Source organism: Mesoplodon mirus (genome assembly GCF_964341445.2).
Source record: "Mesoplodon mirus genome assembly, chromosome: 11".
In the NCBI taxonomy this organism is placed as follows: domain Eukaryota; kingdom Metazoa; phylum Chordata; class Mammalia; order Artiodactyla; family Ziphiidae; genus Mesoplodon; species Mesoplodon mirus.
In genome coordinates, this window is record NC_138987.1 from 38,109,617 (window position 1) to 38,125,594 (window position 15,978).

General features: G+C 43.9%; 1 protein-coding gene across 4 annotated transcripts; it reads left to right on the forward strand.

Moving 5' to 3' along the window:
• Positions 1 to 206: 206 nt before the first annotated feature.
• On the forward strand, positions 207 to 14,464 carry RBX1 (ring-box 1; the record flags this gene model as incomplete). Of its 4 annotated transcripts, XM_082634688.1 has the most annotated exons (6): positions 208 to 330; positions 2,269 to 2,347; positions 5,580 to 5,636; positions 8,205 to 8,275; positions 11,414 to 11,499; positions 14,275 to 14,464. In XM_082634688.1, the coding sequence occupies exons 1-6, from the start codon at positions 253 to 255 to the stop codon at positions 14,285 to 14,287; spliced, it is 384 nt and encodes a 127-aa protein (XP_082490814.1). In that variant the 5' UTR covers positions 208 to 252. The 4 variants fall into 4 exon arrangements, with proteins under 4 accessions (XP_082490815.1, XP_082490814.1, XP_082490816.1 ...); XM_082634689.1 differs by lacking the exon at positions 14,275 to 14,464 and having other exon boundaries at positions 207 to 330; positions 11,414 to 11,503; XM_082634690.1 differs by lacking the exon at positions 5,580 to 5,636 and having other exon boundaries at positions 210 to 330.
• Positions 14,465 to 15,978: the final 1,514 nt, after the last annotated feature.

Genomic DNA, 15,978 nt, shown 5'->3' on the forward strand with positions numbered 1-15,978 from the left:
CGGCCCGGCCCCGCCCTGCCCCGCCCCAGACGCTCGGGCCACCGCCTCCTCTCCGCCAACGCTGGGTAGGTGTGGGGTGGGGGAGGACAGCGCCAGTGCCTTTAAGAGGCGTGGCCACATGCTCCGCCCCCACCTGCCCCTCGCGCGCCAGTGAGGGGTGGGGCGCGGGAGGAGGTGCCGGGGCGGGGAGGGAGCGAGGCTTGCGCTGACGCGCAGGCGCAGTAGCCGGGCGACGGAGCGTGTGTTTCCAAAATGGCGGCAGCGATGGATGTGGATACCCCGAGCGGCACGAACAGCGGCGCGGGCAAGAAGCGCTTTGAAGTGAAAAAGGTTGGGTCTCGCCAGCGCCTTCCTCAGGGAAGCTAGAGAGGCGTGGATCTGGCTGGCAGGCCCGAGGATGGCCAAGGCGCGGAGGAGAGGGCTTCACTTCAGGGCGTTCCTGGGACAGGGTACCACGAAAGGAAGCCGGGGGGCGGGCTTTAGGGTTGATCGGCGTGACTGCCGCCCACTGTCAGTGGCAGTATTGGTTTCGGTAGGAAGCTGAGGGGCCAATCACGGAGGTGCTTATTGAGATACGCAGGATTGGGACTTGGCTGCCGGAGCCAAGCGCCTGAGCTGTCACTGGAGTGGTGGAGGGGTGGGGAAGGAGAGGGTGGGGTGGGAGGAAGGGGGAGTTGGAGTGCTGCGGTGGGTGGAGGATGGGGCGGTGTGGCGAATGGGGCGGTGTGGCGAAAGCCGGGAACCTGAGGTCCTACCGCTTTGGAGGCCTCTGAGGACCCGGGCTGGCGATCTCCGTGCCCCGCCCCTGTCCGAAGCTTTGGGTCCCTCTGAGGGACCCCGACTCGGTCCTCGCCTAATCGAGGCCTCCATTAGCCCTCTCTGGTCCTCGCCCCTGCCGAGTTAAAGTGTCTCGAGTGTTAACTCTTGCCTCTTCTGAGAGGTCTGTTGGTTTGTCACACAGCCGCCCCAGTCCTGTGGTCATATTCAGAATCCCGCTGTCCAAAAAAAAAAAAGAAACATGGTGGAATTTGTTAAAAAGAAAATGCGAGCCCAAATCTTGTGTCATTTAGGGAGGGTTGAGTACTAGTTGCGAACGACCTGGTAAAAGTGGGAAAGCAGAAATGTGGGACGTGTCTTTTTGCATGAAATGCCTTATAGTTGTTTGCCAGCAGTTTGGGAGAAAAGTGCCGATTCCCACCCAAGATAAAACTGATCTGTACCAAATGAAGACCTGAAATAGGGAAGATGTTATTCCTGGAACATCTGGCTAAACCCTGACAATATTCCCCCTCCTAGTGCTTTTTGGCGTTTCATTGTGGGCCCTGCATGCTCAGTTACAGCCAGCAGCCATGTTGAAGAATAGAAGTAGGATTTTTTTCCTCCAAGTTGAAGCTGTAGAGTGAAAAGTGCTGAAGAAGTTACTAGACACTGAGAATTAGGCTTGAAAGAGATGAAGGTTTGAGAAGTACCACCAAATTCGTGGATGAAAGGGAGTTTGGGAATATTTATAATTGCAGAAGCCAGAGGGTTGAGTTACTTAAATACTACTTTTAGATAAACTCTTATGGAAATTATCTTAACTGAATATAACAGTTTGAGCATGTAAAAGTTGAAAACAGTTTATTTGATGATAGGAACTATCCAAAATTCTAGTGAATTTTAGAGTTTGTTGTGCAGTTATCTTGTAAGATTTAAGTGATGACCTTGTTCTGTGTATTGACACTGTGTAATTAGTTATCCAGCTTATCCCACGATTACCCGTTTTATGATCCAGTCATCATCTTAGTTCATTCTGTTCCTTGTTTTCGACCTCCCCATTCCTGCTTCCAAAGTCTCCTTGAAGAGCAGATATTTGTTTATGCAGAAATTGAGCTCTTCTGCAACTGCCAGGAGAACCTGCACAGTAATTCAAGTTTTTGATTATTAGACTTAAAACAGGCACTTATAAATTATTCCTGATTGGTTTGCATTGATATGGCTGACTAAACTGTAGGAAAAAATAAAATTAAAAGATGACATTCATTTCTGTATTTATATACTCAACTGTTTGGAGAATGGGTGAGCATACGTGTAGCCTACTCTTGCTGTCTGACATAATAAATAAGAGTAATGTAACCTCTAGAAGCTCTTTTGTTTAGTGGTCCTTGTGGCCAAAAAGATGATAACTGCAGCATGAAATCCTAGAGTGTCATGTGTGTGTTCTATGTGCGTCTATGCTTGTGTTACAAGGAGAGTAGAGTGCATTGTTCCCCCTTTTTCTCTTTGCAGTGGAATGCGGTAGCCCTCTGGGCCTGGGATATTGTGGTTGATAACTGTGCCATCTGCCGGAACCACATTATGGATCTTTGTAAGTAATTGGAGGAGGATGGGAGGAAGTTGAGAAGGTTACAGAGATTGCGGCCATCCTAATGTGACCAGTTTTCTTCTTCACAAGGAGATATAAAGTACAGTAAGAGCGCTTGGGGTCTTCTGCATCTAGTCCATTGGTATGTTTGAAATAAAGTAGTTTTTTATGATGTCCTGCAGGCATACCCCTCTCTCAGAATAAATCTACTCAATCTAAAGATGGCAAGGCCACATTTAGAATTGTGGACACAGAGGTACTATTGATTATATCCTCTCTGTTTCCCATCTTGTAACCAGACTCAAAGGCAAAAATAGTGAAAGAAAAAAAAATAACTTTGAGCTAAAATGTTCTGTTAGAACTAGTTTTTGCTGGGGACTTATGAAGAAAAGAAGCCTGAGTATGGATTTTCAGTGTTAGCCCAAGTGTAGTTAAGGGGACATCACTGCCGACATCTAAATAGGCAGTTAATTGCTCTAAAGAAATTTAATTTAAATTTCCACATATTTCATTACACATAGTGGTCAACACATAGTGGACTTAGTATCCTTGTAGTAATAGGGGCAAGAATGTTGATCACACCAGGGACAGTCACTATTCATCCAGGTACTAAAATGGTTTTGTTATTGAGATCAGGAATAGGGCAAAGAAATTGCAACTTTCTTGAATTGAAATTATAACTTATTTTTTAAATGACTTACCTGCCTCTTCAGCTCTATCTTGAGCCACTCTCCTGCTTACTCTGGTGGTTCCTCTGACTTTCTTTCCATTCTTCAAGTGTCCATGCTCTTGTTTAGAGCCCTTACATATCCTGTTCCCTCTGCTGAAATGTTCTTCACCTCTTCTCCCCCATCTTTGTCTAATGCAACACTGTCTAATCTAAATGTAAGCCTCAATTGTGAGCACATACGTAATTTAAAGTTTTCTAGCACTCATATTAACAAAGTTAAAAGAAACAGATGATTTGTATTTTATTTATCCTACTATATCCAAAATATTTTTATTTCAACATGTAATCAATATTTTAAAGTAAAATATTTTACATTTTTTTTGTACTAAGTCTTCAAAGTGTATTTCATACTTCCAGAGCATCTCATTTCAGATTAGCCACATTTCAAGTGCTCAATTCTCACACGTGGCCAGTGGCTACTTTATTGGGCAATGTAGAACTAACCCATAGTTGGTCTTCAGATCTCACCTTGAACTTGCTCAAAGATGTTTTCCCTGACCATACTTACATACACACAAACACAAGCTATGCCAGTTCTGTTAAATATTTCCAAGACATCCTATAGTTTCCTTTGTAGCAGTCATTTAATTTAGTTGGTTCTTTATAATTCCATGTTATTTACTGATGTGTTCCTAGCATCTAGCATAGTGTCTCGTACTATAATACTACTATATCTAGTGAGAAACTATAATAGGTTCTCACTAGATATTTGCTCAGTGAATAATAAAAACCCAAAATAGGAGACTAGTCTGTGGTCATTGCAACTTGGAAAGCACAAATCAAATATTTTGTGTAGGAAAACAATCATGGCATGTGTTGGTAGTTTAGTGCCCTTGGTTTCTTTGAGTTTTGACCCTGTTTACCTTTTCACACAACAGTCAAAGCAGATCAGCAGCTACCATGATGTTTAATGTAGAGAGAAGGAACCCATCACAGAAAAACACATGCACAGTGTTAAATGTGCTAGGGTGGGGTTTTTGATTACGTGCTTGCCAATTCCTTGCTGTGTGTTTTCACAAGGAGTTGTGCCCAGAGAAAATTTTACTTTCTTGGGGCTCTTTTCTGTAATCCTGACTTGTTTTTAACCTCTGTATTTAAGTCATTGTATGTCTCTCTGGATGCAAGAGAATGCACTTCTTGGGAAGATGGTGACAGACAAAGGCCACTGATATTCTGTCTTATCTTAGTGTTGAACACTTGAGGGGTCAGTGTAGGCTTTTAGTTAGACACCTGCTTTATCATATATTTTATTTTATTTTATTTTATTTTATTTTATTTTATTTCTTTTTTTTTTTTGTGGTACGCGGGCCTCTCACTGCTGTGGCCTCTCCCGTTGCAGAGCACAGGCTCCGGACGTGCAGGCTCAGCGGCCATGGCTCACGGGCCCAGCCGCTCCGTGGCTATGTGGGATATTCCCAGACCGGGGCACGAACCTGTGTCCCCTGCATCAGCAGGCGGACTCTCAACCACTGCGCCACCAGAGAAGCCCATCATATATTTTATTTTATTTTATTTTATTTATTTTTTTTTTTTTTCGCGGTACGCGGGCCTCTCTCTGTTGTGGCCTCTCCCGTTGCAGAGCACAGGCTCCGGACGTGCAGGCTCAGCGGCCATGGCTCACGGGCCCAGCAGCTCCGCGGCATGTGGGATCTTCCCGGACCGGGGCACGAGCCCGTGTCCCCTGCATCGGCAGGCGGACTCTCAACCACTGCGCCACCAGGGAAGCCCATCATATATTTTAAATGTCAGATGCAGAAGTAGGACATTGAATTCCTATAACCAACAAAGTATTTTCAAGTCATGTCTTATGTTCATTTGATGAATATTTATATCCTGGGCATTTTGCAAGGTCTAGGATAAAAGACCTGAGATCAGTTCTTTACCCTTATGGAACATACCCTTCTGTTTATTACAGACACTAAAGAGAAATCTGGTTGCTGCAACTGGGCTTGTCTTCCTTTCAAAAATAGATAAATTATGATGCTTGTAAAAAGACACTTTTGGGGCTTCCCTAGTGGCGCAGTGGTTGAGAGTCCGCCTGCCAATGCAGGGGACACGGGCTCGTGCCCCGGTCCAGGAGGATCCCACATGCCGCAGAGCGGCTGGGCCCGTGAGCCATGGCCGCTGAGCCTGCGCGTCTGGAGCCTGTGCTCCGCAGCCGGAGAGGCCACAACAGGGAGAGCCCCGCGTACGGCAAAAAAAAAAAAAAGACACTTTTGTTAAAGATGAAAATAAGAATCTTGATCTAGCAGTGGCCATTTTCTAATAAATTCTGGTCTGGCATTAAATGAATAATTGTATACAGAGCCGTAAATAAATGAGTGATTATGGCTGTGCTCCAGTTGAACTCACCTACAAAGCATTCTTGGTCTGAAGACTTCCTCTTTGGAATCCAAATTGATACTATCTGTCCTACTATAGCTTCATACTTATTTTGCATTGCCCTATTTCTTGGTTCTTTTAAAGAACACAGTCTGCTAGGTGTAATTTTCTCCACTGCCTCAGGTAATCTTGTTCCAGATGAAGGGGGCATCCAGAAGTGCTTAGACCCAGCTTCTGCCCGTAAGTTAGTCTTTTCCTAAAACCACAGGTCCATCAGTATTTTCAAAGTGTGAAATCTCTTCACTTCCAAGAAGAAGCCATTGCTTCCTTAGCAGTCCTCTGGTTGTAATGTTCTTGTATTGAAGTATAAAAGTCCTCAAGCTTTATAAGTCACATGAAATAAACTTCTGCCTTTGCAGGGGTCTGATAAGAACCTGTTGTGTGCTGCTTTTCTCTCTGTTCTAGGCTGACAGAGAACAGTTCCTTCCCCTGTTTAAACAAACGACTAAACCCCGATGCTCAGCCTCTGGACCAAAAGCTTGAAAACATATTATCTTTGAGAACATTTCACACTTGTATTTAGTAATTTTTCATCCTTATCCCCTTTTATCTGACGTTCTGTATTGCAATCCTATTTCTGATCTTTTTTTATTATTATTAAAGTACAGTTGATTTACAATATTATATTAATTTCAGGTGTACAACATAATGATTGAATGCTTTTATAGATTATACTCCCTTTAAAGTTGTTATAAAATATTTCCTATATTCCCTGTGCTGTACAATATATTTTTGTTCTTTGTTAGGAGTTTTCTGATAAGAATAAATGTATATTTGGCCCCCATTCTCTCTATTTTTTTTTTTTTTTTTTTTTTCTTTTTCTTTTTGCGGTATGCGGGCCTCTCACTGTTGTGGCCTCCCCCGTTGCGGAGCACAGGCTCCGGATGCGCAGGCCCAGCGGCCATGGCTCACGGGCCCAGCCGCTCCGCGGCATATGGGATCCTCCCAGACCGGGGCACGAACCCGTATCCCCTGCATCGGCAGGCGGACTCTCAACCACTTGCGCCACCAGGGAGGCCCGCATTCTCTCTATTTATAGAAGTGTTTTTGGTTTGCTTAGTCAGGTACTGAGAGCCTACTTTGCGCTAAGCATAGAACGACAGCCCCTTAAAAATACGTAGACCTAGAAAAATTTAAACATGATAAGGTACCTTGAAACAGTTTCATTATTTACTTAAACAATAATAATTGTGCCTCTTGCTTAGCTAATTTCTTAATACATAGTCCTCATCTAACTGAGATGATCCAACTTGAAGGACATCAGATTTTATCTTCTCTGCCATCTCTTTGAATAGGGTGCATTCACAGCCCCCATACATTCTTGAATATATGGCATAGGCCCTAGATTCTCCACTTTTATCAGAAGGAAAACCAGTTATTCTGTTTGTAGTATGAATCTGGGTAGCATAAGCAACTTCTGTGATTTCAGATCCTTTGCCTTTCATATTTTTGAAGGGTGGGGGAAAGAACATTATGGTATATCTCTTCCCCTAAGACCAAATGTATGCACTAACATCTCAGCATTACTTTAGTACAATTTTACTACTTTCCGCCTATGGAAGTTTGAAGTAATTGTCTCCTATTAAATAGTCTTTCCTGAAGCTTTTTGTTCTTCAGAAGGGAGACTCCATTTAGTTACCACCTTCAGAGAAAGCACATTACACATTAGTAATTCTTGTTCGTTGAATATTTATCCCCAATAGAGCTTTACTCATCCTTTCTGGATCTCAGTCAGATTTTTTATTCTATTTAAGTTCCCTCCCTTCCCCCTCTATGAATTTGATATTTGGATACATTTGCAGCAATTTGCTCCATTCACCAGTCAGAATGACCTCAGGGGCAATAAGTGTCACTAAGTGGTAGCCCCGAGACTCCTCCAACCCGTTGGCCTCACAGATCAGCTGTGCTGACGGTGTTTTAAGGACTTGAGTTTTGACGTCCTCATGCGGAGCGTACACTGCACTTCGCCACAGGCCTCTTCACCCCCTTTTACTTGCTCTGTCCCAGCTCCATGTGTCTGCCTGACTCCTTTAGGGACTAGAGCTTGTCCCCCAGCTAGGCTTTCATGTGGCAAACCTGGGTGTTGTAAGGGCCTGAGAGGAAACATTCACCAAGAATAGAGATGCCAGTTCTCAGAACAGTAAGAGTTATGAGGTGACTTTAAGAATTTACTAAATTTACCAGATTAGGAGGAATCACTGTCATTTGGACAAGTCAGGTCATGTTCAGAGTTAAAAAGTACTCTTTCCGGGGCTTCCCTGGTGGCGCAGTGGTTGAGAGTCCGCCTGCCGATGCAGGGGACACAGGTTCGTGCCCCGGTCCGGGAAGATCCCACATGCCGCGGAGCGGCTGGGCCCGTGAGCCATGGCCGCTGAGCCTGTGCATCCGGAGCCTGTGCTCCACAACGGGAGAGGCCACAAGAGTGAGAGGCCCACTTACCGCAAAAAAAAAAAAAAAAAAAAAAAGTACTCTTTCCTTCCTTACTCTGTTTTTGAACAAGGTGGGGCGGTATTCATTGCAAAGCATGCTGTTAAGTCATATCTCTGCCTTCTCTGTTCTTCACCCCTTTCCACATTCATTAAAAAACAATTATGACTAATTAACCACTTGAGATTTTGTTCATGTTTACGCCATCACCGCCCATGCCCCACCCCCCGTTGTGTCATCGTGTAATGGTGCAGGTAGGGCAGCTGTAGGTGAAAAGGTTGTTGCCGGGGTCCAGTGCTGTTGTTGCTCTTGTTCCCACAGGCATAGAGTGTCAAGCCAACCAGGCGTCTGCTACTTCGGAAGAGTGCACCGTTGCGTGGGGAGTCTGTAACGTAAGGAAACATCTTTCCCTGTCAGCATGGCTTGTAAACATAGTACCACTTTTCCTGCTTTGCCAGTCTTGAAACTAACTAGGAAAAAAATGACTAGCCCACTTTTCTCCCAAAAGGTACACAAATATTTAAAAAACAAAAAAAAGATTTAAAAGCATTGTACTGTTCACCTGTCGTAGGGTAAAAATTATTAGTTATCGCAGAGACAATAATTTGTCTTAATTATAAAGTGTACCAACTTTTGTCAGCAACATTTTGGGGATTCATCTTTGGGAATTGCCTTCAAAGCCTATGGTACAGTCTTTGGAATATTCTGTTAGTGGAAATCTTTACTTTCGTAACACATTTTTAAAAGGCTAGGTGTCTTGTGGAACTAAGGTGAATAAATTGAGTGTCCGTGTGTGTGTGTGTGTGTGTGTTTTAGGTGTGGCAAATGTACTAAGTTAGGGTTTGGGGTTTTTTTTTAATGTGGCTCATGCCAGAAATGTTTTGTACAGCATCTCTGGACTGAATGTACAGCCTTCCAGGGAGTGACAGCTGTGAAGGATAATAGACATCAAATATGTTATTTCCAGCACGTGTTAAAAATTCATCCTTATAGACGTAGTCCCCGTCATATGAGCTAAAATTGTCCTGTCCGGGCATCCTGTGCCCAGGGGACAGAGGGCTCCCAGCATGACACAGGCCTAAGAAGTCAGACTCTGGAGTCAGACCATCATTCCCTGTCTCTGGGACTTACTTGCTAGGTGACTTCGGGCAAGGTATTGGCCTCTCTAAGCCTCGTATGAAACGGAGCTGATAGTAGATTGCATAGTGTCACAATCACGATGAAGTGATTTTATGTTAAAAAGTGCTTAGAGGAGTTGGGGGTTTTTTGGGACATGAGCCACCCATCTCCTTGCATGCCCCTGCAGTAAACCTTTCTCTGCTCAAAAAAAAAACTGCTTAGAACACCTCCTGCATGCAGTAAGCGTCTTTGTTAATAAATACAAATAAATAAACTTTGGGGTGGCTGTAGTTCCTGAAGAGAGAGCTATCGGTACTTTTCTCCCTTGGGTTGAGGCTCTCCTCCCAGCCCACACCTTGTGGGGCACCTTCTCCATGCTGTCGGGGCCCTTCGACAGTTTCACGGTAGCCCCTGGCCAAGGGACAGTTTTTTTCATTTATGGGGATAAAGAATAAAGCTTATTGGGCTCTTTGCTCTCCCTGGCATCCAGGCGTATACTAAGAACCTTGTCACTTTGTGGTGGAAGGAAAAGGAGTGAGCTTCTCCTTAAATTCAGCTCAGGAGAGTCGAGCTCAGAGAGCCTGCCACCAAGAAGAGCCAGCAGGCGTGCCTGAAACCTTTGGACTAGTCCCAGGTTCTAGTGCTGGGTCTTCTACTAACCTGCTCTATGAATTAGGCAAATCACTTAACTCTTCTGGTTTTCAGTTTCCCGTCTGTAAAATGAAGATAATAATAGCCGTCATGCTTGCTTGCCTGGGTTGCTGGAGGCTCCAGTGAGGTAATAGATGTTTACAGACTGCCTGCAAAGTGTGAAGCACCAGGCAGTGTATTTTGAGACTGCTCAGTGTACTCATTGATATGTCTTAGATGGTTAACAGGAAGAAAGCTGGGAACAGGGACATTCAAGGATGCTGTCACCAGCCCTGCAGCCTCATTTGCAGCCCGTCTTTCCCTCTGTCTTCAGAGGTGGCTGGGGAGTACAGGACCCTGTACTGCTGCAAGGTGCCTAATGGGGCAGCCGGGAGGTGGAGAAGGGTGTCCTGAATGCCCTTAGGTGAGCCTGTCCCCACCACCTGGGGATTGAGAAAAATGCCTCCACTTGCTGCCTTTTGGAAATTTTGTTTTTTCTCTTTCAGAAATAATGAGTTGTGTGAGCGTCAGGAGGAAAGGGATCTTGCAAAGGGCCACTGCTCTGGGAGAGTCTTTGTCCTGTTGAGTAGCCCCAGTGCACCAGCCGTAGACTCTAGTGTTTGTCACTGAATTCTCTTTCTGTCTTTGTGCAAGACAATTCACAGATGATAATCCACATTATGATTCTTAAGTTCCATGTATGTCTGGGGGGACACGCTGACCAGAGTTCAGGGCTGTTACTAAGCCAAGCCTGCCAAAGCTTTCATGGTGTGTTGGGATGTCAGCACTTCTCCCCTGTCCCCACTCAGCTGACCCATCATGGCTCAGGTGAGGGGACTCTTGTTGTTCCGTCAGAGTTCGCTGCTCACACGAGCAGGGGCGGAGGATAAACATCCATTGCAGAGGTTCTGTGGTTAGCGTCTGCGCATCATTAACTCATACCAAAAATCTGCACACGGACTTTCCTTCTCCCCGTATCCGAAGGCCAACTCCTTGCTCCCTGTCAGTTCCCAGTAGTCTTGGTACTTTTGCCCTTTTACTTCCTGTCTTGATTGTGGAATAAGCCCTTCGACGCTCTTTCAGCTGTTGGCGTGCAGTGTGCCCATCGTAATACTTCCTCTTACCCTAATTTTTTATCTCATTCCTTTTTAAGACACGGTCTCTCACCCACTAAAGGCTCACTGAGTACCAGGCTGTTATCATATCAATACACCTATAAACAAATGGGGAAATAAAGTCCTTTGGAAAGAGTTGAGCTGCGTGTGGAAGGTCGGGGAAGTGCCCCTCTCAGCTCTGGGTGGTGTCAGGGATGGCACACTACCCACACTGAGTAGATGCCTCTGCTCCTGGGGTTCCCTTCTCCAAGGTGGGGAGGGCAGCTGGGGACCAAGAAGGGGGAATGTTTGAAATCCGCGTGTGATCAAGGGCCTCCCTGCGTGAGTCCCAGTAGAGTAATCCCCCCCTACAGGCCACATAGGACCAGGAAGCCCCACTCCATCTTCCCTTAGGGAAAGAGAGCTCACTGCTAGAACACCGCTATGCTTCCTAAATGCATTCTTCCTTTTGTAGGAATGACGTTTCTGACATGTTTCACTGGACTTAGCCTCGTACCTAACCAAGGTGTAATCCGTTGTTGACCTTTTGTCTCCTGTTGTGTGTTGCCTTCCATCACTCTTCTCCAGCCCCTGTGTGTAACTACCCCACTGCCCTTGAGATGTATTGTCATCAGAGAGCTGAGCCTTCATAGAGTTATTTTTAATAAAATGTATCTTTTCTTCCAGCATGCTTTTCACTTCCACTGCATCTCCCGCTGGCTCAAAACACGGCAGGTGTGTCCGTTGGACAACAGAGAGTGGGAATTCCAAAAGTAGGTGTCTCTGGATGTTTTTGACGTTTTCAGGTTGGGCTTTGTGGTCAGTATCATTCTTGGACTCACGTCAAGCTGGAGGGTGCACAGTCTTAGAAGATGGAGACATGGAACATGCCTTGTTTTCATAAACTAGCTTTTGGTTAGTTAGACAAGGACTCATCTATGTGGAAAATGCATAGGTGAATCCACATTAGAAGCTTGCAGCCTAGAGTTTCCCAACTATCCAGGTTCTATGAAAGTAGAAAATATGAGAATTTGCAAACTATTAAATATTTCCAAAATCACATCAGTAATAAGGCTCCAGAGGCTAAATAATGTCAGGTGTCTTTGCTTTGGGCTAGAATTATATCCACCTGTCATGTTTCATTGGTTTATCTCATGCTGATTAATTCTGATACAGCATTTATGGCTATCTCATCTAAATCATTATTGTTGTGGCTGTTAGTAGTAAGTAAATAAAACATGACATGTAAATTTTCAAAAATTCAAGTGGCCAAAGGGTATACCACAGAAGATGAGTCTCACCTTGCTCCCCTCATCTCTTTCCTGGAGGTGACCGTCAGCAGCAGCTTCTTGGTGGCTTTCCCAAGTGTCCCCGTATATGTACTTGAATGTATTTGGATATACATGTAGAATTTTTTATATCTGTAGTAGTAATTCCTAAAAGAGGAATTTCTGATTAAAGAGTATGTATGTTTTTATTTTTGATAGTGTCAGATTTTCCTTTCCCAAGAATATATACTAATTCACAGTCCCTACAAACATTGAAGCAGGAGGCTCCATTCTCCATTTCTTGCCAATGTTCTGTTATCAAACTTTTCCATCTTAGCTACTGACAGGTGAAAATTAGTATTCAATTGCATTTTTTAAAATTTTCAGTGAAATTGGGCTACTTTTTATATATTTTTATGCTTACTATATTTTTGTGCGAAACGCTCTTTTATCTGTTGAATTTTCAGTCATTTTCTTGATCAAATTTTTAATGAAAAGGGAGATTTTTACTTAAATATGAGTTTTGACTAGCAGAATATTTTTATGTTTAAAAACCAATAAAAAGCTTTCTTTAGTTTGTGAAATGTTTACAGATCACTTATTGGTACAGTTATTTTGTTTTTAGACTTGATTATTTATTTTGGTAAAGAATTTTGAAAGTCTTGTGAAATGCATGTTCATTTTTTAAGAAACCTGCCACATAACTCAATATCTTCATACCATCACATTCCTTTCAGCAAAGTATATGCTAAGTAATGTGTAAGATATAAAAATGTGTGAGACAGTCCTTTCCTGTCCTTGGGGAGCTTGCATTCTGAGTGGAGCCATGACAGGTAATACATGTCAAGGCAGAAACACTGTTCTAAGTTCTCGAGAGGACTTTGTAATTGGCTCTGCCCTGGAGCAGGCTCCAGGTTCCATCTTGGACCAAAACTGTCTCACGTAGCCCATTACATGTGCCTGGGGCTGAGCCTAAGAAGTGCGGGGTGTAAAGAACCCTGCTGTTGGGCTTTGACACTGTCACTGTATCCAGCTGGTGACTTTGCCTGGCCATGGTTATCAGTGCACTGGGAAAAGAAATTCATAAGAAGCAAATTGCAGCATGCTTTAATCTGATGGACAACTTCCGGATTATTCTCCAGCCCTCTAACACACACCGTAGCTCTACCCTGGGAGGACTTTTTTAGAAATATTTAAGTGAATTTCTTACGTGAAGTGCTTAAAGAATCTAGTACCCCTTCAGGATGATGGAAGCAGTGATGCAGAGTTCTAGTGCCCTGGTTTCCATCCCTATAACAAAGTATTTTAATCAGAGGTGAACTGCCCACAAAGAACCACGACAAAAGATTATTAAGTAAGATAATAATGAAGGATTTTGTGTTCACGAAATCCATTTAGGGACTTCCCTGGCAGTCCAGTAGCTAAGACTCCACGCTCCCAATGCAGGGGGCCTGGGTTTGATCCCTGGTCAGGGAACTAGATCCCGCATGCCGCAACTAAGAGTTTGCGTGCCACAGGTAAAGATTCCATACACGGCAATGAAGACCCTGTGTGCTGCAACTAAGACCTGATGCAGACGAGTGAATAAATAAATAAATATTTTTTAAAAAGAAGAAAAGAAATCCATTTATATGTGGAAGAAATTTCCTGCCCTTGTTTATAATCTTGCTAGAGCCAACTTTTGGCTTCTGGGGAAATCAGAAAGGACCTGAGATCCATACCTAGTTTCTCTCTACAGTTCTCTTTCTGCAGTGCTGAGTGGACTCAGGGCTATAATTGGAACTGGTGATAGATTTTGAAATTGAAGGCTGTTCAGTTACTGGTTTCTGTATTTGCCTTACCCTAAACTTGCCTGAGGACTGGAGTTGAGGTGAAGAGGCCACCACAGGTAGGGGAGGCCAAGAGTTCATGCTGTCTGAGCCACTGCCTGGGGCAAACAGGTGGAGCTCCCTTTCACAAGCACCGGCTCTGACTTCTCCCTCTCACCTCCCGGTTACTGCCGGGCATCTGCCTGGTAGCTGGAAGGAGTCAGGTGGGTGCAGCTGAGTCCGTGGTGAGGCGGGACCGTCATAAGAAGGGGGTGATAAGTAAAATGTTATAGGGGCCGGTAAGATGAAAGGTGCAGAGACCAGGGTCATAACCCGGTCTTGGCACACACTTGTGGTCACTTACTTCTTTTCAAAGTTTTAACCAAGTTAGCGGATATATTTTAAGCAGGTTTTATAGTCTCAAACAGGAAATTACTAAGGAATTAATTAAATAATTTACCTTGTCTTTCAGGTATGGGCACTAGAAAAAGAGAATTCTTCCATCAAGCTCAACTGTGTCATTAGCCATTTAATGGCTTGCCCTCCTGTTACTTAATTATAAATTAGATAGAACCGTGTTTTTTCTGCTTTGTCTTTTCAGTTTGCTATTCCTACACCCATATTGTATTCTGTGTCAAATAAAATCCAGTTGGATTCTAGAACAGATGCCGCCTCTTGTGTATGTGAAAAAAGTGAACATAAAGGGACCCCTCTTTCTAGGTTGGAAAGCCAGCTTTTGAAAGTGAGATGTTCGTTCGTTAGAGCCAGAGCAGAGTTGTCCTGCGAGCACGTCTCTTGGTCATGAGGAAGCCTGGTCCACGGCCCAGCTACTGATGGCAGTCTTGGGCAAGTCGCCTCTCTGCTCCGAGCTCTTCTATAAAGTGGCTGCTGAGGACTAAATGGCGTCATGTGGGCACAGAAAGAGGCTTTGTGAACTGTTAAGAACACTATACAAATGTTAACTTTGTGTATGACATGTTGCTTTCTCTTCTTAGTTTAGAAAAGTAAACTTGAAGAAATCTAATAAGTAATCTTGGCTGCCAAAGGAGTAATCTATGAACTCAAGTTGGAAATCGATGTCATTTAAAATTGAGTCAACAGGAGAATTCAAGTTTCCTTACCCACCACCACCCTTTGCAATTTGTTTAAAATGCTTTGGCTATACTAATCCAATGGCTATATAGTCTTTAACTGAGAGGCAGGTTAGTTTACTGCAGTAGTTCTCAAAGTATGGGCTGAGGACTTCCGAGGGTACCAGAAACCCTTTCAGCAGGTTCACAAAGTTCCTTTTCGGACTGCATGACTGTACAAGGCCAGTTTTTCTTTATATCCTTCAACCAAAGCAACGTATTGAATGAAGAAACAGAGGTGAGAATCCAGCTGTCTTCTACTAAGTCGGATATAAAAGAGATTTGCAAAAATGTAAAACAATGCCATTCTTCTAATTTTTTGTTTTGAAAAATAGTTACTTTTAATAAAGATATTTACGTTAACATGTGATGGGTTTTTGTTCTTTTAAAATCTTTTAAATTTCTCGGTCTGATTTCCATTGTAGTAAATAGATATAACCCACACCAAATCTCTTTGGGGTCTTCAACTTTTAAGATCATAAAGGGATCCTGAGACTAAACAGTTTGAGAACCTCTAGCTTAGTAATTAAGAACTTCGAATTCAAACCTGGATCGAGCCCAGCTTCCCCACTTTGCCACCACACAGAGCAAGTGCTCACGGAGAGGTGGCTGCTGCCATCGCTGTTCCTTTAGGGCTTCCACCCTCGGCAGAAATCCGCTCCTTTAAACCCTTTTCAAGTGGCTATTCAAACTGCATGAATACTTGAGCAGTGAAGAGCACAGCACTTTTCACACAGGTGGCATTACATGTTTGGAGAGTTCTGCTTGGGTATTCATTGGGACCCTTGGTTGCAGGGTACCGGAATCCAGCTTCTAAGGCACGGGACATTTATGAGAGGGCTATGGAGCTATGTCCTGTAATAAGAGAAAGGGACAGAGAACTAGCTGGACCTAAGAATGAATGAATAGAACTGGGGCATCGCTGCTGGGATTCTCCCTGCCTGTATTTCGCAGAGACTAGCTTTGGTTTGTTTTTTTGTTTGTTTGTTTGTTTGTTTTGGCTGCACTGTTCAGCTTGGGGGTTCTTACTTCCCTGACCAGGGATC